The sequence below is a fragment of the Megalobrama amblycephala genome, linkage group LG12 (genome assembly GCF_018812025.1).
Source record: "Megalobrama amblycephala isolate DHTTF-2021 linkage group LG12, ASM1881202v1, whole genome shotgun sequence".
In the NCBI taxonomy this organism is placed as follows: Eukaryota; Metazoa; Chordata; class Actinopteri; order Cypriniformes; family Xenocyprididae; genus Megalobrama; species Megalobrama amblycephala.
In genome coordinates this window covers 30,348,939-30,367,478 of record NC_063055.1, presented here as the reverse complement: position 1 = coordinate 30,367,478, position 18,540 = coordinate 30,348,939, and the positions used below count along the sequence as shown (strand labels likewise).

Below are 18,540 nucleotides of genomic sequence, written 5' to 3'. Positions count from 1 at the left end.
TATGCACACCTGCAGGCGTGGATGCGTAATAAAGCTCTTTTTGAGCTCCGGGCATGTAGTCCTCTGGTGTTGCATTTCATAGGCGTTATTTGATTAACGTCAATTAAAACGTACAGATGGTGAAATATTGTGCAGTGTGTTCGAGTTAATTACAACCAATCAGAACAAGACAAGAATGGATTGGGCTGTTTTTAACTTTTGTTACGTGCATACAGCATATACCCACATCTGTTCATTCAGATCATCAAGCCCTGTCTGTGCTGGAAATGAGGACAGATGGTTTCCTGTGGTGGCCAAAGTGAAAATACTGATAATCAGGGTTAAAATTGGTCAATCCTTTATTTTTGTCTGGCACCTGCTACGTACTGTACATGCACTCTGGATATAGAATGACAATGAATAGCAACCAGCATCAAGCTTTTAAAAAGATGCAGAAGTATCATAGAATGGTCCCACGCAACACTTGTCATATATTACAAGTGTTCTTGGGGTGTATGATAGGGTTTGGTGAAAAAACAAACTGAAATTTAACATATTATTTAACAAAAATCCAGAGCTTGGTCGTTGGTTTTCTGTGCATGGCTGCGCATTCATGAGAATCTATTAGCGTCACATTTCACTCCAACTTACCAAGAAAAAACAAACAGGTCATGTGAAATCAAGATTAATAAAAATGCAACATGAAATATAACACCTAAAAATCCCGAAAAATATCGGTGTACTTTCTTCACTGAGTTGAATATCTCTGGATCGGATCTCCGGTTGTCAGATGACAGTCAGGATGACAGTTGACACGAACACAACAGATATATTCACCTCAGAGAGCAAAGTACATGGATCATATTTCATGTCGCATTTTTATTAATCTTAATTTCTTACAACTTGTGTGCTTCTTTCTGGGTGAGTTGGAATGAAATGCGATGCTAATAGTCTCAGGAATGTGCAGCTGTACACAGAAGACCAACGTTAGCCAAAGTTAGGATTTTGTTAATTAATACATGAAATTTCATTTTAGAATATGTCATGTGTCACATGGGATCATTCTGTGATACTTTTGTGTCTTTTTTTAAAAGCTTGATGCTGGTCGCTATGCACTGCCATTATATGGACGAGCGCGAGTGGGACTTTTTTTTATTTTTTTTATTCCCCTTTTAATATTAGATGTTTTTTTTCTTATGTAACCATAATCTTGATGGATTGTAACTGTTACATCTCACACACTTTTTTTTTTTTTTTTTCAAACAACCACATACAACACCTGGGGCTAATTAAACTCATCATCGCCTTTATTTTATTCGAACATACTGATGCGCAATGACTTGTGGGTAAATTTCCTTCTCCACTTCCTATGAAGTGATGTGTCAGTGTTCCCCTATTCCCCATGCTGTTTGCAGTACCCTTCGAACTGAACTTGTTCGCTCCCTTCAGATTGGAATCTCACATTTAATGGCAGAATACCCTGCGAAGTAGACTTTACAGGGAATGGAAAGTACAACACCTATAGTGACGTACTTTACTTAAAAAAACACCCAGAAGACCTTAGCAAACGCACAGAAATGTGCTTAAAACTGCTCGGAACACCTAAGCAACCACTTAGCAACCTCCTGGCAGCTACCTGAGTGACAGAAAGTTTTGCATAAGCAAATCCCACTCATTTACGTTTTCTTCAGAAATGTAAAATCGATTTCCTTAAGGCATATGTTTTTTTTTTTCTTTGTCAAAATAGCCCTAATTTCTAAATCTATCACTATTCCCAAATCGTCCTAAGTTTTGCATAAGCTAACTTTGTTCATTTTCTTTTTCCTCAGAAATGTAAAAATCTAGTTGCTTATTTATGCAAATGTTTTTTTTTTTGTTTTTTTGTTTTTTTTGTGAAAACAGTCCTAAATTCCCAAATCTGTCACTATTTCCAAATAGTCCTACTGTAGGTGATCAACATTTTTTTCCCTTCCCTCTGCTGAGTTTTCCATCACTCATCACCAGTGGCATGTGAAGAGAGCAATCAGCCATTCATTATGAAACAGGTGCTCTGACGCATTCAATCCCCATGTGATATTAAAGTACTTAACAATTGATTAATGATTTTATGGGCTATTAAGAGACCTGTCCCTCTCTCTGTTACTGGGTGGGTTTTACATCCATAGACCAGCAGTGGCCACATGAGGGCGCTAAGGTTGCTGAAATGATTCGCTTTCTCTCTCTCTCTTTCTCATATGCCCTCCCAGAATTCACATTTAGGCTTGTACTTACTTTCTCTATGGAGGACTAATGGAGAAGAACGAAGCACCTGAGTGTTATGAGTGACCTACACACACCCTGCTTCTTGTTTGTTCATCCTCTAGTGTAGACTCATTATTTTCCCCTTTTGTTTCCAGCAAACCTTCCGCTTCCCGGCGGCTTGGCTAACCATGTTTGATGCCGTGCTGATCCTCATGTTGATCCCCCTCAAGGATAAAGTGGTAGACCCCATCCTCAAACGCAAAGGCCTGCTGCCCTCCTCTCTAAAGAGAATCGCTGTGGGCATGTTCTTTGTCATGTGCTCGGCAGTGGCGGCTGGTGAGTCAACAACAAATGCACTAAATGACATGTTTTTAGTGTATTATCAACACACAACAAAGATTTATGGCTGAGTCTGTGAACCTGTGGGTTTTGTTCTTCAGCCTTCACACTTGCCACATGAACTGTGTGTGTGTGTGTGTGTGGCTGATAGGGTGGGTGTATCAAGTTTCTTTGTACATATTCACAAACCGAGACTCATGTAAGAGGATGTGAGTGTTTGAGTGTGATAGCAGACATTTACATATACATTTTAAATATATGTGTTCATTATTGTCAAAAGGCCCGTCACGGTAGTGAACTTTCATTTCAGACTTCATAAGGTTCATATGCTGTGTGTTCTGTTATATGTGACATACTGTAACACACGATTCAGACCTAAATTATGCAATAATATATATTTGTAACTCTAAGGCTGGGTATAGGCAACTACTTCATGATATGATACACTTCACGATTCAGTACGTCGCAACATCATAAATATGATAATCTTGAGCGAAACGGCAGCAAACATGTGAGGGAGATTCACTGCGAGTGAGTGAATTTGTGGAGTCAATCCATGTTCCCTTCAATTTTGTCTAGTAGTGTGCTTTAAGAAATGATCGACTGATATAATAATTATAATTAACATTTTTATGTATTCATTTATCATTTTGACACCATGACAACTAAATAAATAATCATTCGATTACAACCATGCTTAAAATGATGTACACTGACATGATATATCAGTCTTGTAGAAAAAGAAATTGTACATGGAGCGGGTCGTGCCATGTTGACTAGTTGTGACTAGTTGCCAATAGTACTGTTGACTTTTTATAACACTTAGCTTATTATAACCAGTGCTCATGTCTGTTTACAAAGCATAAACATAAAACTACCATTCAAAAGTTAGAGTCAGTAAGATTTATTTAATGTTTTTGAAAGAGGCGCTCCAAGTCTGTATTTATTTGATCAAAAATACAGTAAAACAATAATATTGTGAAACATTATTATAATTATCAATATCTTTTTTTAATACTTTTTTATTTTATTTTAATATATTATAAAATGTAATTTATTCCTATGATGGCAAAGCTGAATTTTAAGGAGCCATTACTCCAGTCTTCAGTCACATGATCCTTCAGAAACCGTTCTAATATGCTAATTTGGTGCTCAAGAAACCTTTTTTATTGTTATCAATAGCTACATTTACATGGACACATTTTGTTTCAATTGGAATGAAATCATTTAGGTTCCGAGTGATCAGGTTGATGTGCGTATTTATATGTCACAAGCTTCAAATGGGATTTGATCTTTTTGACATTTGCACACTGGACGAATATACACAGTTTCCCGCTGTTGGCACATACTATCATCGGTTATTTTTTTGTTTTAAATAGCAGACTTAATATTTTTTTGGGTCCTTATTAGGAGACAACAAACACAAGAAGCTTTGTGCCATGCTGGTTATGTTTATCAGTCCCTCCAGAAAAACGCGATTATCAGCCAAAGTCCGCATATTTATGCGGGGGTCGCATTTTTTCAAATATGCCACACTTTCGGCGCATAAATTGCAGATTTCAGCAAGCAAAATATGCGGGGCTAGCATGATTTTATAATCCCTGTATTTTCATTGCAAAAAAGTCACATATATCTTAGCAGAAAGTTGAAAAATGTTGCGTTTACTTCACACAAGTAAAGCGCCATTATTTTCCCCCTATCCATGGGAACCTTATGAAGTGACGTAATTACGCGACGTGAATCTCATTCTCATTTGCCAACAAAAATAAGTGCAAAAGACCGCGCGAATGTTTTGTAAGTTTGAGCCATGTGTTAATTAAGGTCTGAAATAAAACAGAATGAGAACTTAAATATTCTGTGATTTAGTATGCTTGCTTATCATAGGAAGTAATAAGAAATGACTCTTTACATTAAGGTAGTAGTAGCCTAGTGAGAACAGGGTGTTGGGGGAATTTACCTTTTTTCTCTTTTTCATCAAACCGCAGTTTTTGCAAGTTCCCACAATTTCATCGCATAAAATTGCAAAAATGTCCCGCATATTCCATCGCATTTTTTAAGAAAACGTGCTGCAAAATAAAGGATTTTTGCCCGCAACAATCACTAAAAAAATCTGCGTTTTTCTGGAGGGACTGGTTTATCAAGTTGTAAAAAAGCCCCTTCCCTTGCCCAAAACAAGGCGTCTGTGGATGAGAGTCCAAAGCAAGGACTGGTAGGACACCATTGTCCAGCAGCACTTCACAGACAATGAGTGGAAGGAGAATTTTAGATTGACACAACAGTCATTTATGACAATATATTGAACAACATCAACAGCTTATTCCATGCGTACTACATCATTTTGACATTGTGTGTCATTGCACATACGCAACACTTTCCGGTTTGGGTTTTCAATGTGATCCAGTGTACATTTCCTATCGAAGAAATTAGAAAATGATGATCAATGTTGTAAAATGAATTAAATTTCTGTTGTTAAACAGTTCTAAAAAAGACAAGAGCAGGGCTGCCCCCTTATAGTCGACTAGAGGAGGCTTTATTTGACCAAAATGTTGTTAGTCGGTTAGTCGCAGAAAAAAAATAAACCTTGTGGGAAGTCACGCAGTCCGTGACAGGCAGGGGCTGTATTCACAAAACATTTTATCTTACCACTAAGAGTTCTCCTAAATAGCAGAAAAAGTTCTTAGCTAAGAGTTTTCTCTTAAAACCTATTCACAAAGCTTCTGAGACAAACTTTTACTAAGGAATAAAGAGAAGTCTTAAGCTAAGAGAAAGGGCGGGTTAACCTCCTTGCTATGGACTATGCCCACAGTGATTGGCTGATGGGGGAGGAGTCTCTGTCAGCGATTTAATCATAGAAATATTGTAGAATGAGGTATCACGTTGCCATTTACAAATAAAGGGTTTAAAATAAAAATGTTGCCATATTCAATTAAAGGTTTTAAAATGTAGGCTAAGTGTCACTAATTAAACTAGTATATGTTCTGTTTGATCATTTGTAAGTGTGAACTAATTAAAACAACTTCCACAGGCAATCAGACATTATTTATTTATTTATTTATTTATTTATTTATTTATTACAGATTTATTTTTGGCGTTTTATCATAGATTCAAATCTATATGCAATATGTATTGCATTTATGAAGAAAAGGTTCAGCACCCAAGGCTCTATCTCTATTGCCTCAATGGTGTACAGTGTCTTTGGGTGGATTAGGACTGTTTGTGATTTGGTCTTAGTGATTTAGGAGTCCTCTTGATGACTACTAACATTTCACAGACTTAGGAGCTAGTTTTAGCGCTAAAGTGCTTTGTGAAATACTCTTAGAGCAAAAATTTAGGAGTCCTAAAATTAGGACTGACACACCCATTATTTTTAAGAGTTTCTCCTAAATCGACAAGTTAGGAGCTACTTTTAGCCTTAAGATGTTTTGTGAATATGGCCCCAGATTGTTAATGGCAGGTCCTTTTGGTAATTACAGTATGTCGGGCAGAAAATCCAAATGTTCGCCTATCATCCATCCACCTCAAATATGGCTTATCTTTTGAAACGTGTAAGTAGTAGTAACTTTACATGGCTGCTCGCTCTAACATTAACCTAGATAAATGTGCGCTATTGTTAGACGCATGCAAGAGTGTGGAGTGTGGAAGCTAAAGTATTAGTGCGCTTAGGTGCATATCTCTATAGATATGTTCACTATACTGCAGAGATAGTGAGTCAGCATCGTCAACTTCATATTATTAATTTAATATAATTGTGTGGTTAGTTGACTAATGGCTTTAGTCTGACTTTACTCTGCGGCAGCCCTATGCAAGTGTCAAATACAATTATGAAATGAGTTTAATTCAGCTATAAATCAGCTCTGCAGAAAACAGTGATGTCATCATCAGCTCAGTTGAGTTCTCATCCAATCATGTCAGTACAGCCAAAATATAGAAGGTATAGAAATATATAGATAGGCTGGAGGTAAAATGGAGACAGTTTGATGCATCTCTTTTTTTCGATTTTCAAGATTTCAATTACAATCTTTAGGTGTGGAAAAAGTCATTGCCCTTAAGAAGCACATAATGATCCTCAAGAATTGTGGAACGATACATGATGGACAGACAAACTAAAAGTAGAACTTTTTGCTATACATAAGCTTAGTTACAGTATGGTTGGCATGAAGCAAACACTGCATTTTTAATCACAGCGCAAAACACGACAGTAAGGCCTCAATCAACATATTCCAGAGTGGTGTATGGATCCATCATCATGTGTCCAAACAGAATGAATGTACAAAATAAAATGTCCAAATTAATAGTCCCTAGTGAAATACATTGAGACAACCCACATCACAGATCAAGCTGATAAACATTGTGACATCAAAATGCTAAGCCAATATTAAGAGAAAGATTTGTGAGAGATGCATGGACAATTGAGTCAAATGGTGTTTTCTTAGTAGCGTTCACCTTAAACTAAGGAATGAGTTCATCTCGGAGAGGTTATGGCATTTCCATCCGTCAGATAAGGTACAGTGACTCCAAGATGGCAGAGATTCGATGTAGAATGACTCACCCACAAACACCCACACGCTCTTGACACATTCACACAGACCACTGATCTCTCCTCTGAATTCTGTCACTCCTGTCCAACCTTGAGCCAGCTCTATTGAACCTTGCAGAAGGTGGATCGATATCCCCGCTTGTTCTGACAGTTAATATTCATACAGCCCAGCGTCCTGGAAAATACCAACCTGAATCAGCACTTTTCCACTTTTCATTATTCTCACCTTCCCTTTTAACATATTTTTGCAGAGAAACTTTAAATATCTTCTCATTTTTTGTTTCTTCAAAGTCCCATAAAAAATAAGAATCTCAAAATTCCTTAGAGTTAATGAATTTATAGCTTTCACAGTGTTACTATTTAACTGTATAATGTTGATGTATTCTTGCAAATTAAAGGTGCCCTAGAATTTAAAAGTGAATTTACCTTGGCATAAGAGTTCAGTACATGAAAATGACATACAGTGAGTCTCAAACACCATTGTTTCCTTCTTCATATGTAAGTCTTGTGCGTGAAAAACACCACCGAAAAAACAGGCAAATCTCAACATAACACCGACTGTGACGCAGCAGTTGGGATCATTAATATGTACGCCCCCGACTTTTTCATATGCCAGCCCCATGTTCAAGGCAAGGCAGTATTAACGTCTGGAGCTGCACAGCCGAATCATCAGACGTTCTGCAGGTATTGTGAAGCATACAAGCAGTGACAATAGCGAAAATGGCAGATGGATGCATAATAACTCTTCATGATCCATGATATCATGATATTTTTAGTGATATTTGTAAATTGTCTTTCTAAATGTTTCATTAGCATGTTGCTAATGTACTGTTAAATGTGGTTAAAGTTACCATTGTTTCTTACTGTATTCACGGAGACAAGAGCCATCATTATTTTAATTTTTAAACGCTTGCAGTCTGTATAATTCATAAACGCATCTTCTTTCTGTATAAATCTCTCCAACAGTGTAGCTTTAGCCACGGAGCACTATCAAACTAATTTGGAATCAAATGTAAACATCCATAAAAAGGATTACCATACTTACGGTGATCTGATATGCTGCATCACGAACACTTTGTAAAGATCCATTTTGAGAGTTATAGCTTATTCTATTGTTTATGCAATGTATTATAGAGTTGCGAGCTTGGAGGCGGGGAGCATGAGCATTTAAAGGTCTGAATCGGCGCACATTTTTAATTACACCCCAAAATAGGCAGATAAAACATTGTATAATAAAAAATCTATGGGGTATTTTGAGCTGGAACTTCACAGACACATTCTGGGGACACCTTAGACTTATATTACATCTTGTGAAATAGTGTTCTAGGGCACCTTTAAGAACCTAACAATTGGATTCCCACAGACCTGGAATTCCTGAAACTATCAGAGAATTTCAAAAGTGTGATTTCCAGTCCTGGAAAAACGAGATCTTAGAAAAAAACTGAATTAATAAAAGTTTAAAATTAATGTTAATGGGATGGGAATGCCATGGAAATTTAATCAATTTAATTTTTCTACCTATAGATGCTCAGTTCTAAAGGGTTTTTTATAATATTTAATGGAAAATATTTCTCTCTGCAACCACATTAATACATTTTGTTTTTGCAGTGCCATGAAATTTTGGCAGTACAAAGCTGCATTACTGTCCCGAATGAACAAACAGAAAAGAAAAAAAAAAAAAAACTTAATGTTGAGCCTTGATCTTAGATAGTAACATAATCTTGCTAACTACAGTTTTGAGATGACCTTCACATCAGAAGTTCAAACAAAGCGCATTGAGTAGGCGGCTCACTTGAGGCCCAGTGTTCTCTCCAAAACTTCAGCACTTTCCTTCCAAGTGTTTTTGGCTTGCTTGTCTGTCTGAAGTTCTGTACACAATTGATGCCTTGTTACGAAGACAACACTTTTTGAGATTGTGTCCACACATGCACAAATGTTCGAGTCACATGTTGAGAGTGTCGTGAAGTGCCTGTTCGGAGGTTGTAGAGGAAGACACCGTTGACAGGTCGTGGTATCTCATTGTTCGGATTGACTGCGCCCAGCACTCCAGTCAGTCCCCAGTCCAATTCCAGCTCTGCCCAGTGGATTAAACCGAGCTTAGTCAGCTTGACAGTGTGCGCTGTATCCAGACATTGACATATTTCAGACTAAAGCGCTTTTTGAGTGAGATGAGTTTTGGGAGATGCACTCTGGAGTGTGAGGAAAGTATGATTTTTTTTTTTTTCTCTCCCACCCTGTCTGTCTTTCTTTGACTCTCCCTCAGTCTTTTAAACCACTGTCAAACTCTGCATGGTGAGGGAGAGCAAGGTTTAGACTTTTTTTTTTTTTTTTTTTTTTTTTAAATTCCTCATCTGTCTAAGCTGCCATCAAACTGAATAAATGTCTGTTTGTAGTCATCACGAGGGATTCTTTAAGCAGTAAACACCCCAAAATTCAGAAAAATTCAAAACAGTCAACATAATAAGAGACTGACGTCAAGTGATTTGCTGCATGATTGCAGTTTTTAGGCGTTTACCTCACTTGATTTGTTTCCACTTTAATATACTGATACCTGTTGGCTAACATGACTGATGCCTGATACAACATAAAGCATAGTCCACATTGCACATTATTCAGGCCGACGACCACCCACTTGGACAGGAAAAGACTATCTGAATGATGTTAAACCACATACCTTAGTTAATTTTATTTTATAAAACTAATGTAACTCCGAACAAAACATAACTGTCAGTTGTATACAACGTAATCGGTATGAGGCTGTAAACTTGTTCAAAGATTCAGTGCTACAAACTTTTCCAAATCCCTTTCCTCAGGAGCACTCATTCTAACAGTCTGAGATCTTGTAAACAATATTTCCTGGTTCACTGATAAAAACCTGTGCACCCCGAAGCACCCCTGGAAATTGAGTAAAGCCAATCAATCAGATTGGAGGTTGCTGTTTTGAGATTGCCCTTGTCAGTTTTGTGTGCACTAGACAATGTACCAACATACGGTTCAAGGACTATCTGATTCATAAGACTAATAACAGACCAGCAACTTGAAGACATAAAATGCAAGTGGCTTTTAGTCCATGTTTGTTAGTTTTAAGGTCATTACGGACTAGAGTACTTCTAAAAGCTGACAAAGTACAATTTTAGCATGTGTGTGTACCTTTTTCTTAGAAATCAGAGCAAAAGATATGAATGCATGTATCTTGTTTACAGGAACATTTTGTCCAAGCAAGTGGAATTATCAGAACCATTTTCATCTGACATGCAATTGCAAGTAAAAAAGTTTTGTTTTTGCCAGGTTGTGACTAAAGATTGACTATTTAAAAAGTTCACGTCCCACTTCAGTTGTCTTTTTCAATAGTAAATACATCAACAAAAGAAATGCTAGTGCAAATACTAAACTGCAACTTAACCATTTAATTTAACTATTTAATCTGTAGTTAAAAGGAAAACACTTTCCACATCAAAGACATTCACTAAATTTACAGTATTTTGACACAAAATGTGTCCATCGGTGATAGAGGGAAGATAGAAGTGATAGACGTGGACCGTTTGTGTGACACCCTAATACTAAAAAAAAAAAAACATGAGCAAAACTACTTAAACAGAAAGTTTGCCCAAAAAGGAAAATTCTGTCATGATTCAATCACTCAAATCAATAAGATTGTTGTTCATCTTCGAAACCAATGCAAAAGATTCTGTCCATCCATTGAAAGTCCATTCCACCATAACTTTGACGCATAATCCATGTGAATTGAGCAGTTTAATCCAAGTCTTCAGATGATAAACATATTTAATTTAGGCTTTTACTCACATATAAGTTTCATCAACACACATACATAATAAATATTAAATATAGTAAATGGAAGCTCAAATGTGCTTGCTTGACACACAAGAACAAACCTCATTGGTTCTCATGAGAACACTTTAGAAGGCTGCTCAAATCATAGGAATTCTGTTTACTTACGTTTTTATTCTTTTTGAAGCATGAAAGTTTTGGTTGAATGACTTTCAATGGAGAGACTGAAATCTCTCAGGTTTTATTAAAAATCTTCAATTGTGTTTCAAACGTGAATGAAAATCTTGTGGATTTAGAATGACATGAGCATGAATAAATGATGACTGAATTTTCATTTTTAAGGGAACTAACCCTGTAAGTTAATATAAAATGTGAATGAAAGTATGAAACCACTGACATTTCAAGCAGCTTTTAACAATAAATTAATTAATACATTTAAGAATTTGATATTAAGGGCAATTTTGGGTCATCACTCCATGTCCAGTGTTAAAACTGGGTCCTGAAGCAAAACTAGCTAAGAACCACTGTTTTAAAATGATGCACAAGAAAATGACCTTGGTATTGCATGACAAAGCCTGAACATGCAGTAAGTCTAGTATGCAGTGCACAATACAGATGTTATCTAATAATAACCATTGCTTTGATGTAGCCAAGAGCGGGGGGAACTCGTTGGCACACTCTTGCGAAATCAGTATGTGCAAACTACGTTCATATCACACTCTTTATGTGTATGTGTGTTGTAGAGATCAAACTAATGAGAACCTTTGGGACTCATGCTCTCCTTCTTGAGAGAGAAAGAGAGCGTCCCATCCTTTGTACTCCCACTCAATGACACAGACCGACTCATTAATAAACTGCTACCTGATACAAGCATGGTTTAAGGATGCTTACTGTGTGTGAATGGATTCTGTAAAAGTGTGTATGTGTCTGAGATAGAACTTAGACATAGTGTGTGTGTGTATTAAGATACATGGAGTGGTGAGTGTGTGCCTGTGACATAGTGAGTCCCACTAATGAGACTTATTATATAGATGAGATATCTTGGGAAATTAGTCTTTTTGTGCCCCTCATTAATACCAAAAGTATAGTAATCACGCAGTTCTTTATTTTCTATACCCCTTCGCTCTTCTTTTTCGTTCTTTCTCAGCCATGCTCGGTTTCACTTTCTGGAGTACATTAATATTCGCAAACACACGCAAATGTCACCTGTGGGCACATACAACATAAAGGTAAATTGCAGGCAATTATTCAAAGAGTCAAGGATGTGCATGAAATGAAATACCAACAAATAATGACAAATAATTGCAACTTTTATCTGAATCTCTGAAAGAGATTTGTGACTCATTGCTCGGAATAAAACCTCGGCAGCACGAACAACAAAGAGTTGTGTCTCTTGAAAGGTATTTATTTTTTGTTTGTAATGTGACATACAATTCATAAAGTAATTTAAATGTTGTCATGTCAGACCTCATCACACCTTTTCTCTTTGCTGCAAGTCTGTCTCAGATTTACCAATACTTTCCCCCCACTCTGTTTTCCGATCTGAGGGCTTGAAGATATGGGCATTCTTCTCTGGATTCCTTTCTTTCTGGATTGTGTGAATATTTTGTAACATTATGAACAGTAGATGGTGAAATCCCTGAGTTTTAAATTATAATTTGTTGAGAGATTTTGATCACCCATTTTTTCGAAGTTGGTGAACCTTGAACCATTGTTGTTTGTATACTGCAGAGCATGTCAAGAATGCCCATTTTATTCTATACATATTTACTTGTAGAATTTTCTAAACGGGTGTTTCTGAACATTCCTCAATCTTACATTGCCCTTGTCCCAACTTTTTTTGAGCATTTTGCAGTCATTAAGCTTAAAATGAGTACTGATTTATGGAACAACAAATTTAATTAGTAAAAACATTAAATTATTGTGTCTTTTGTACTGTTTTTGGTAGAATTTTCTGGAGTATCTATTTAAAGGGGCTCCATGTAGGAATGACACCCAGTGGTCGAAATGGGTACTGCACTCCAAATTCAAAATATTGTTGGCCACCCGCATCTTTGAACGAGGGGGCGGGGCAAAGGACACACAACAAGAGGGAGCCCAATTGACAATGAAAGCTGAGGAGACTGTAAGCTGATGAGTTAATTTATCTGTGTTTTAATATGCTGTCATTTATAGAGATATTTAGATGGATGCAGAGGCAGTTTGTTTGCTGGTTTCCATGGCTGCAATACGCTGTGTTTTCTGCCAACTGGCAACCTGTGATGTCAAAATACTATTGGATAAACTGGCAGCACACGGTTTCGCACAGACCAAAACAAAGACAGACATTCCGACATTGAACGTACGCACATTTCAAAGTAGAATATCTGGCTGTAGCATTGTTTTTCTGAGAAACAAGTAGGTGAACTTAGCATGTTTCCTAAATATCTGCAAACATATTGGGGTATTTTTATGCTTTATTAAAGTAAAAGTCTTACATATAGCCCCTTTAAACAAAGTGCAAATAGCCCTTTGTTGGCAAAGCTATTTACACTAACTCCACTCACCATTGTCCTGTTGAGCCAGACAAAATTACAAAAGAAAGAAACCCATCTGTTAAAATGTAACTTTACAGATTTTTAACCTGCTTGGTATTGTTACAGTGTCAGTAGTATATCGAAATGTTTCCTCGTTCTCTGTGTTACCTGGACCAAGACATTTTTTATTTATTTATTTTTTTTTGTCAGCAAAAGACAGCTTTAGGGGTTTTGTGAAAACTACAGATTACACTTCCGTGTTTATGTATCCCCATTCACTGATCGACAGAAGGTTATTAACAGAACAGTCATTGTAAGAGTTTATCACTGAGAATTGTATCTGTATGTGGACTCTTTAGCGGAACTGATAGAATTACAGTTTCTGTCAGTTTTTCCCCTCCATTTGGCATAAAATTGTTTGTAGTCATCCAGTTTGAATGACTATAAACAATTTGTTTTTTAGACTTCCTGTCATGGCATTCTCTCCATATTTAAGATTATTTGCAGCCCTTAGCCACTGTCTACAATGAGCTGGATCCTGGAAACCGAAAGTAACTCACTCGCACTAAATGTTTACTTCTTAAATTCTTGCTCTTGGGAACTATACAGGTTGACACCATTATGACTAAAAGTTTGCTAAGAAGTATTTCATACTAAAGCAAGGCGGTATTTGACTCTGGTTGAGTATATCCATAGCACACTGGTGGGAAGATAACAGCATTTTTCCTTTGTTTTATCAGATAGCACCGATTTATAAAAAAAACAAAACAAAACAAACAAAAAAAAACACCATAGGCAGTCAAGCTTTTATTAAAAGCCTGTTTTGCCAGCTGTAATAGGAGCAGTGGCGAGAGTAAAGATTTAACATTTGACACAACCGACCCAACTTCGAAGCCAACTTTTTCCATTCTTCGTGGCTCCATTCCTAATCCTTCGAGGACACCTTTACTGATCAGCAGGTTAAATATGGTTAGGGATAGGTGCAGGGATGTGCTTTAGGAATAGGGAAAAGTAAAGTAAAAGTAAAGGCAGCATCCGTTTTTGTTGTTATTAAGATAAATATATTATATACACTGAATGTTATTATTGCATACTGTTTTGTAATGTCCTACAATACTCTGAGTATGCTGGGACAATACATCATTTCTCGATTCGCAATACAAAGAATCTGGAACGATTCTGATATTTTCTGATGTATCGCTTTTCTCTCAAAACGATTCTGAGCTTAGTTTTTAACAGCAGATGGCACTGCTTCAGAAACACTCTTCCAGTTCCTTTACACACACCACTTAAACCTAAAATAATCATTCATAAAGAAAAACAATTCCAGAGAAGAGTTGCATGGGGTGTAAGTTCCGTCTTGGTGCTCTTTGAATGCAAGGGAAAATTAAACTTGTAAACTAGTGGATAATCCAAGGCACTCGAATCAAGTAAAAATAATTTTAAAAAGCCTTTATTTCATCTTGGCTAATTCTGAAAAACAGGTGACACATACAGACTGCACACCTATGCGTTGCGGCTGGTATTGCCTTCGTCAGGGTGTGAGTAACAAACACATTAGCCGCTTTTCCACTGTCGGGCCAGTGCGAGCCAGGGCTAACAGCATGCCGGGCTGGGCCTATGGCCACAGACCTTAGGCACCGAGGCCAAAATCTAATTTGCGTTTCCACTGTCGGTCCACTAGCTCCACAGCGCTGATCTAAAAACCGCCCTTATGCCTGGTTCAACACACCTCCCTTGATCAAACGTCACAAGAATTGATCAATAGTGTGTCATAGTACCAACCCCGCGTCTGCGATTTCAGGATTTTTGGCGTGTAGACCATCACCAGACAAAAACAATGACTACGATTAAACACACCTCCCTTGATCAAACATCACACAACCCAACCCATTCAGCGTGTAGACCATCACCTGACTACGATTAGCTCCGCCTTTCACCTCGACCACGCCTCAAGCCCCAGCTGGCCCGCTTTGGACCAAGGTTTTCGGCGGGCCGAAAAACCCGTGCCTTTGGCACCGAGGAAGCACCGAAGAGGCACGATCAAGCCCCGGAAGTGACAGTGGAAACGCGACCGGCCCTGGCACGCACTAGCACGCCCGCCTTTGGCCCGGCAGTGGAAACGCGGCTATTGAGAGTTCAATTTGAGCAGCCGTTAATTAGTCTAATGACATTCACCTGGTTGTGCTACACAGGACAAACAGAAGTGAGAAATTTTTGAGGATTACATATCAAATTATATCAAACAATGTATAATCAAAATATTTGTAAAAAATAATAATAATGATAATAATCATTCATAAGGTTTGAAAAGATTGAAGCGAATTACAAGGGTGTTCACAGTGGGCTGTGTTTACGTTAATCTTGTGTCATAAAAGCATTCTGAGCCGAGGTGCGAGTATATTTAACTACTTACATGACTCACAAACAAACGAGTGCTGTCCAGCAGTCTTCTTTGTGAGCATTTGTGTGCGGATTTTTCTCAAAATTGACTTTTCTGACTTTTCTGTCGACTTCAAACAGGTGTAGCACAGTCATTTTTTGTCAAGCAAGGTCTAGTATGTAAAGTGATGAGCAAAAGTAATTCCAAGTCTAATAGGATATTCACTGAGGGAAAAAAGAAACATAGGGTTGGACTGTTTCTCTATTTATCGGGAATTGGTTGGATTGTGAAAAATGGGATTATTTGCTTTTCCCTCTTACTTCAGTGGTTTTGCCACTGAGCACAGATTCATGTGTGTACATTTATGTGGTATCACACAAGGCCTGTGCCTCTTTAGTCAAGTGTATTGAAGCACTTTTAATCTGTGTCTACCCAGTAGCTGAACCCAGCAGGGCTTAGGTGGGTTTTAAAATACCACTGCCAGAACCTCCTCACAACATTTACACAACGTTTTCCAAACAGATGGGTGCTTGGCAGTGGCATAGCTCTGAAGCCAACCTTACCCGCAGGCACAGATGATGCCCACACACCTGGACACACTTGTTGTCCTGCACTCAGGAAGCAGACATTTCCACAGCAAGCTGTGCCGACAACAAAGCTGCAAACACACGCTACTGCCACACAGCACACGATGCCTTGGGGCAGTTCCACTTCTGTTAAATTTTCATAGAAATAAAAGTAGATTTATTTAGATTTTTTTATTTTTTTCAATCTGGGTTTAGAATCTCTTGGAAGTGCAGAAGTGAGGACTGTAATCTGCAGCGGGTCACACTTTTAGCCAAAGAGTGTTTTATTCTAGGCATCATTTGTATTCCGATCTAAATCTGACGCCACAACCACAGATGAGAGCGGAACGCTTCTGGTGTTTGGATGAGGGGTGGAGGGGGGATGAAAGATGAGAGGGAAGAGAGGGAAAAAAAAAGTTACTGTTTTGTTAACTGAAGCACTTTGTGTTAGTGGCATGCTATATATGCATCACACTTTGCTATTTTAAGCATATAAAATACAAGGTCATACCACTTTACAAATGGAAATGTGTGCATATCTGTGTGATTGGGATCCCACGAGGAGTTATCTGAATAGCACCTGAAACATGGTTATTATTGGATCAAGCTTTTAGATAGACCAGACTGACAATCTCTGCTCCACTCCGATTACCTGCTAAACCTGGCCTGGTATAATTTTGTGTGAGCGACATGTTTTTATGTGTGGGAGATAAGCTGTTTGTGACCTGTGTGAAGCGCTGGCATTGACCTGACACTTAATCCATTAATGGACTGTTCATACTTTTTTCATTCACTATTACATGCACTTTCCCTCCAGACGTGCGCACGTGTATCTGATCTAGCACAGGGCTCCAGACTGGTTGCAACCATTTTTTGAGAATGTGCGAGTAAAAATTTGATGTGGTAGATTTTGTGCAAGTGCATGGTAATTCACGCGTGCGCAACAGAACGGCGTTGTATCAGCAGCTGCAGTTCGTAACTTTTTTTGTGTTCAAAATGAACAAAATTTGTGACCCGCTCTGGCGAAATGAGTCGGAAGTCGCAACGTTCTATTTTAAGACATGGGCCGATAATGTGGAAAAACAATGAAAAAATGTTATTTTTTTTAAGCTAATTTCAAAGAACAGACTTTCAAAAATAATCTCCCAAAGTTTTGTAGTCCACACTGTTAGCCCGAATAAGTTTAATTTACTTAAAAAAATTTAGGAAACTGGTTGCCCTAAAAAAAATAAGTAATGTTAACTTAATAATTCGAGTTCATTTAACTTAAAATGTTTTGTAATATGAATTACTTTGTAGTTATTACACCTAGTATATTTAAGTTCAATGTACTAAGCAAGTTAACTTGCCACCAATCAAAATTCATCCATGCCTCCCATCATGCATTGCTGCATGAATAAATTATGAGCTGAATTGTCTAAGTAATTTTCTTTATTCTCACTATTTAAATTTTGCTGTTTTTCTGTGACTTTTTAGTAGCTTGTTTTCTAATGTTCAGAGTTGATCTGTTTATCAGAATATGTTGCTTGTCACCATTGTTGAGATTCATACGCTGATTCTTGATGTCTGTGTGTGCCTAATTTTTTTTTTTTTTTGTGATAAGGAATTGTAAAATTGTATTGTAAAAGTTGATCTTCTGCTGTAGAATCACAGTGCTGCTGTAATCAATAACGTAAATCTAACTAGAGATTGGGCTCTAAATGAGTTCAGTGATTCAGATCAAATAATGATTATGTGAAAACATAATCAACACCACCTGATCATCTTTTAACTTTGCTTGTCTGGTTGGTTTTAATGCAGTTAAAACTGCCCAAACAAAATCTAATATTAAAAAGTCAAGGGTCAAGAGCTCAACTAAAACAAACCCTGACCTCGATGATGGTAACTTAAAAATTGTGATTTTCTCCTTTGGTGAAAAACTATAAAAAGGTAAATGTTTTGAAAAAATGTCTGTAACAGCCAAAATAAATGTTCCAACTGCTCATCAACAGCTCCTTGAATTCACACACATCACAACAAAATGGTGTCATTACCTGCCGCAAACCAGTGTGTAGGAGGCGTGGTCAGGAGAAAAACTTCATAATTTAAGTGCATTTAACTTACATTTATTAACACATTCAAGTACACCCACAAATTAATAGAATATACTTATATTTTATAAGTAATGCAACCAAACTTAAATATTTTAAG

The 18,540-nt window shown here is 37.4% G+C and overlaps 1 protein-coding gene across 1 annotated transcript in view; it reads left to right on the top strand.

The window, feature by feature from the left end:
* The window catches only part of slc15a4 (solute carrier family 15 member 4), a 78,270-nt gene that overhangs the window by 16,702 nt on the left and 43,028 nt on the right, over nt 1-18,540 (top strand). Inside the window, exon 6 of the mRNA XM_048210507.1 lies at nt 2,376-2,556. Within this exon, the coding sequence (XP_048066464.1) occupies nt 2,376-2,556 (181 nt within the window). The remainder of the gene's footprint in view (nt 1-2,375; nt 2,557-18,540) is intronic.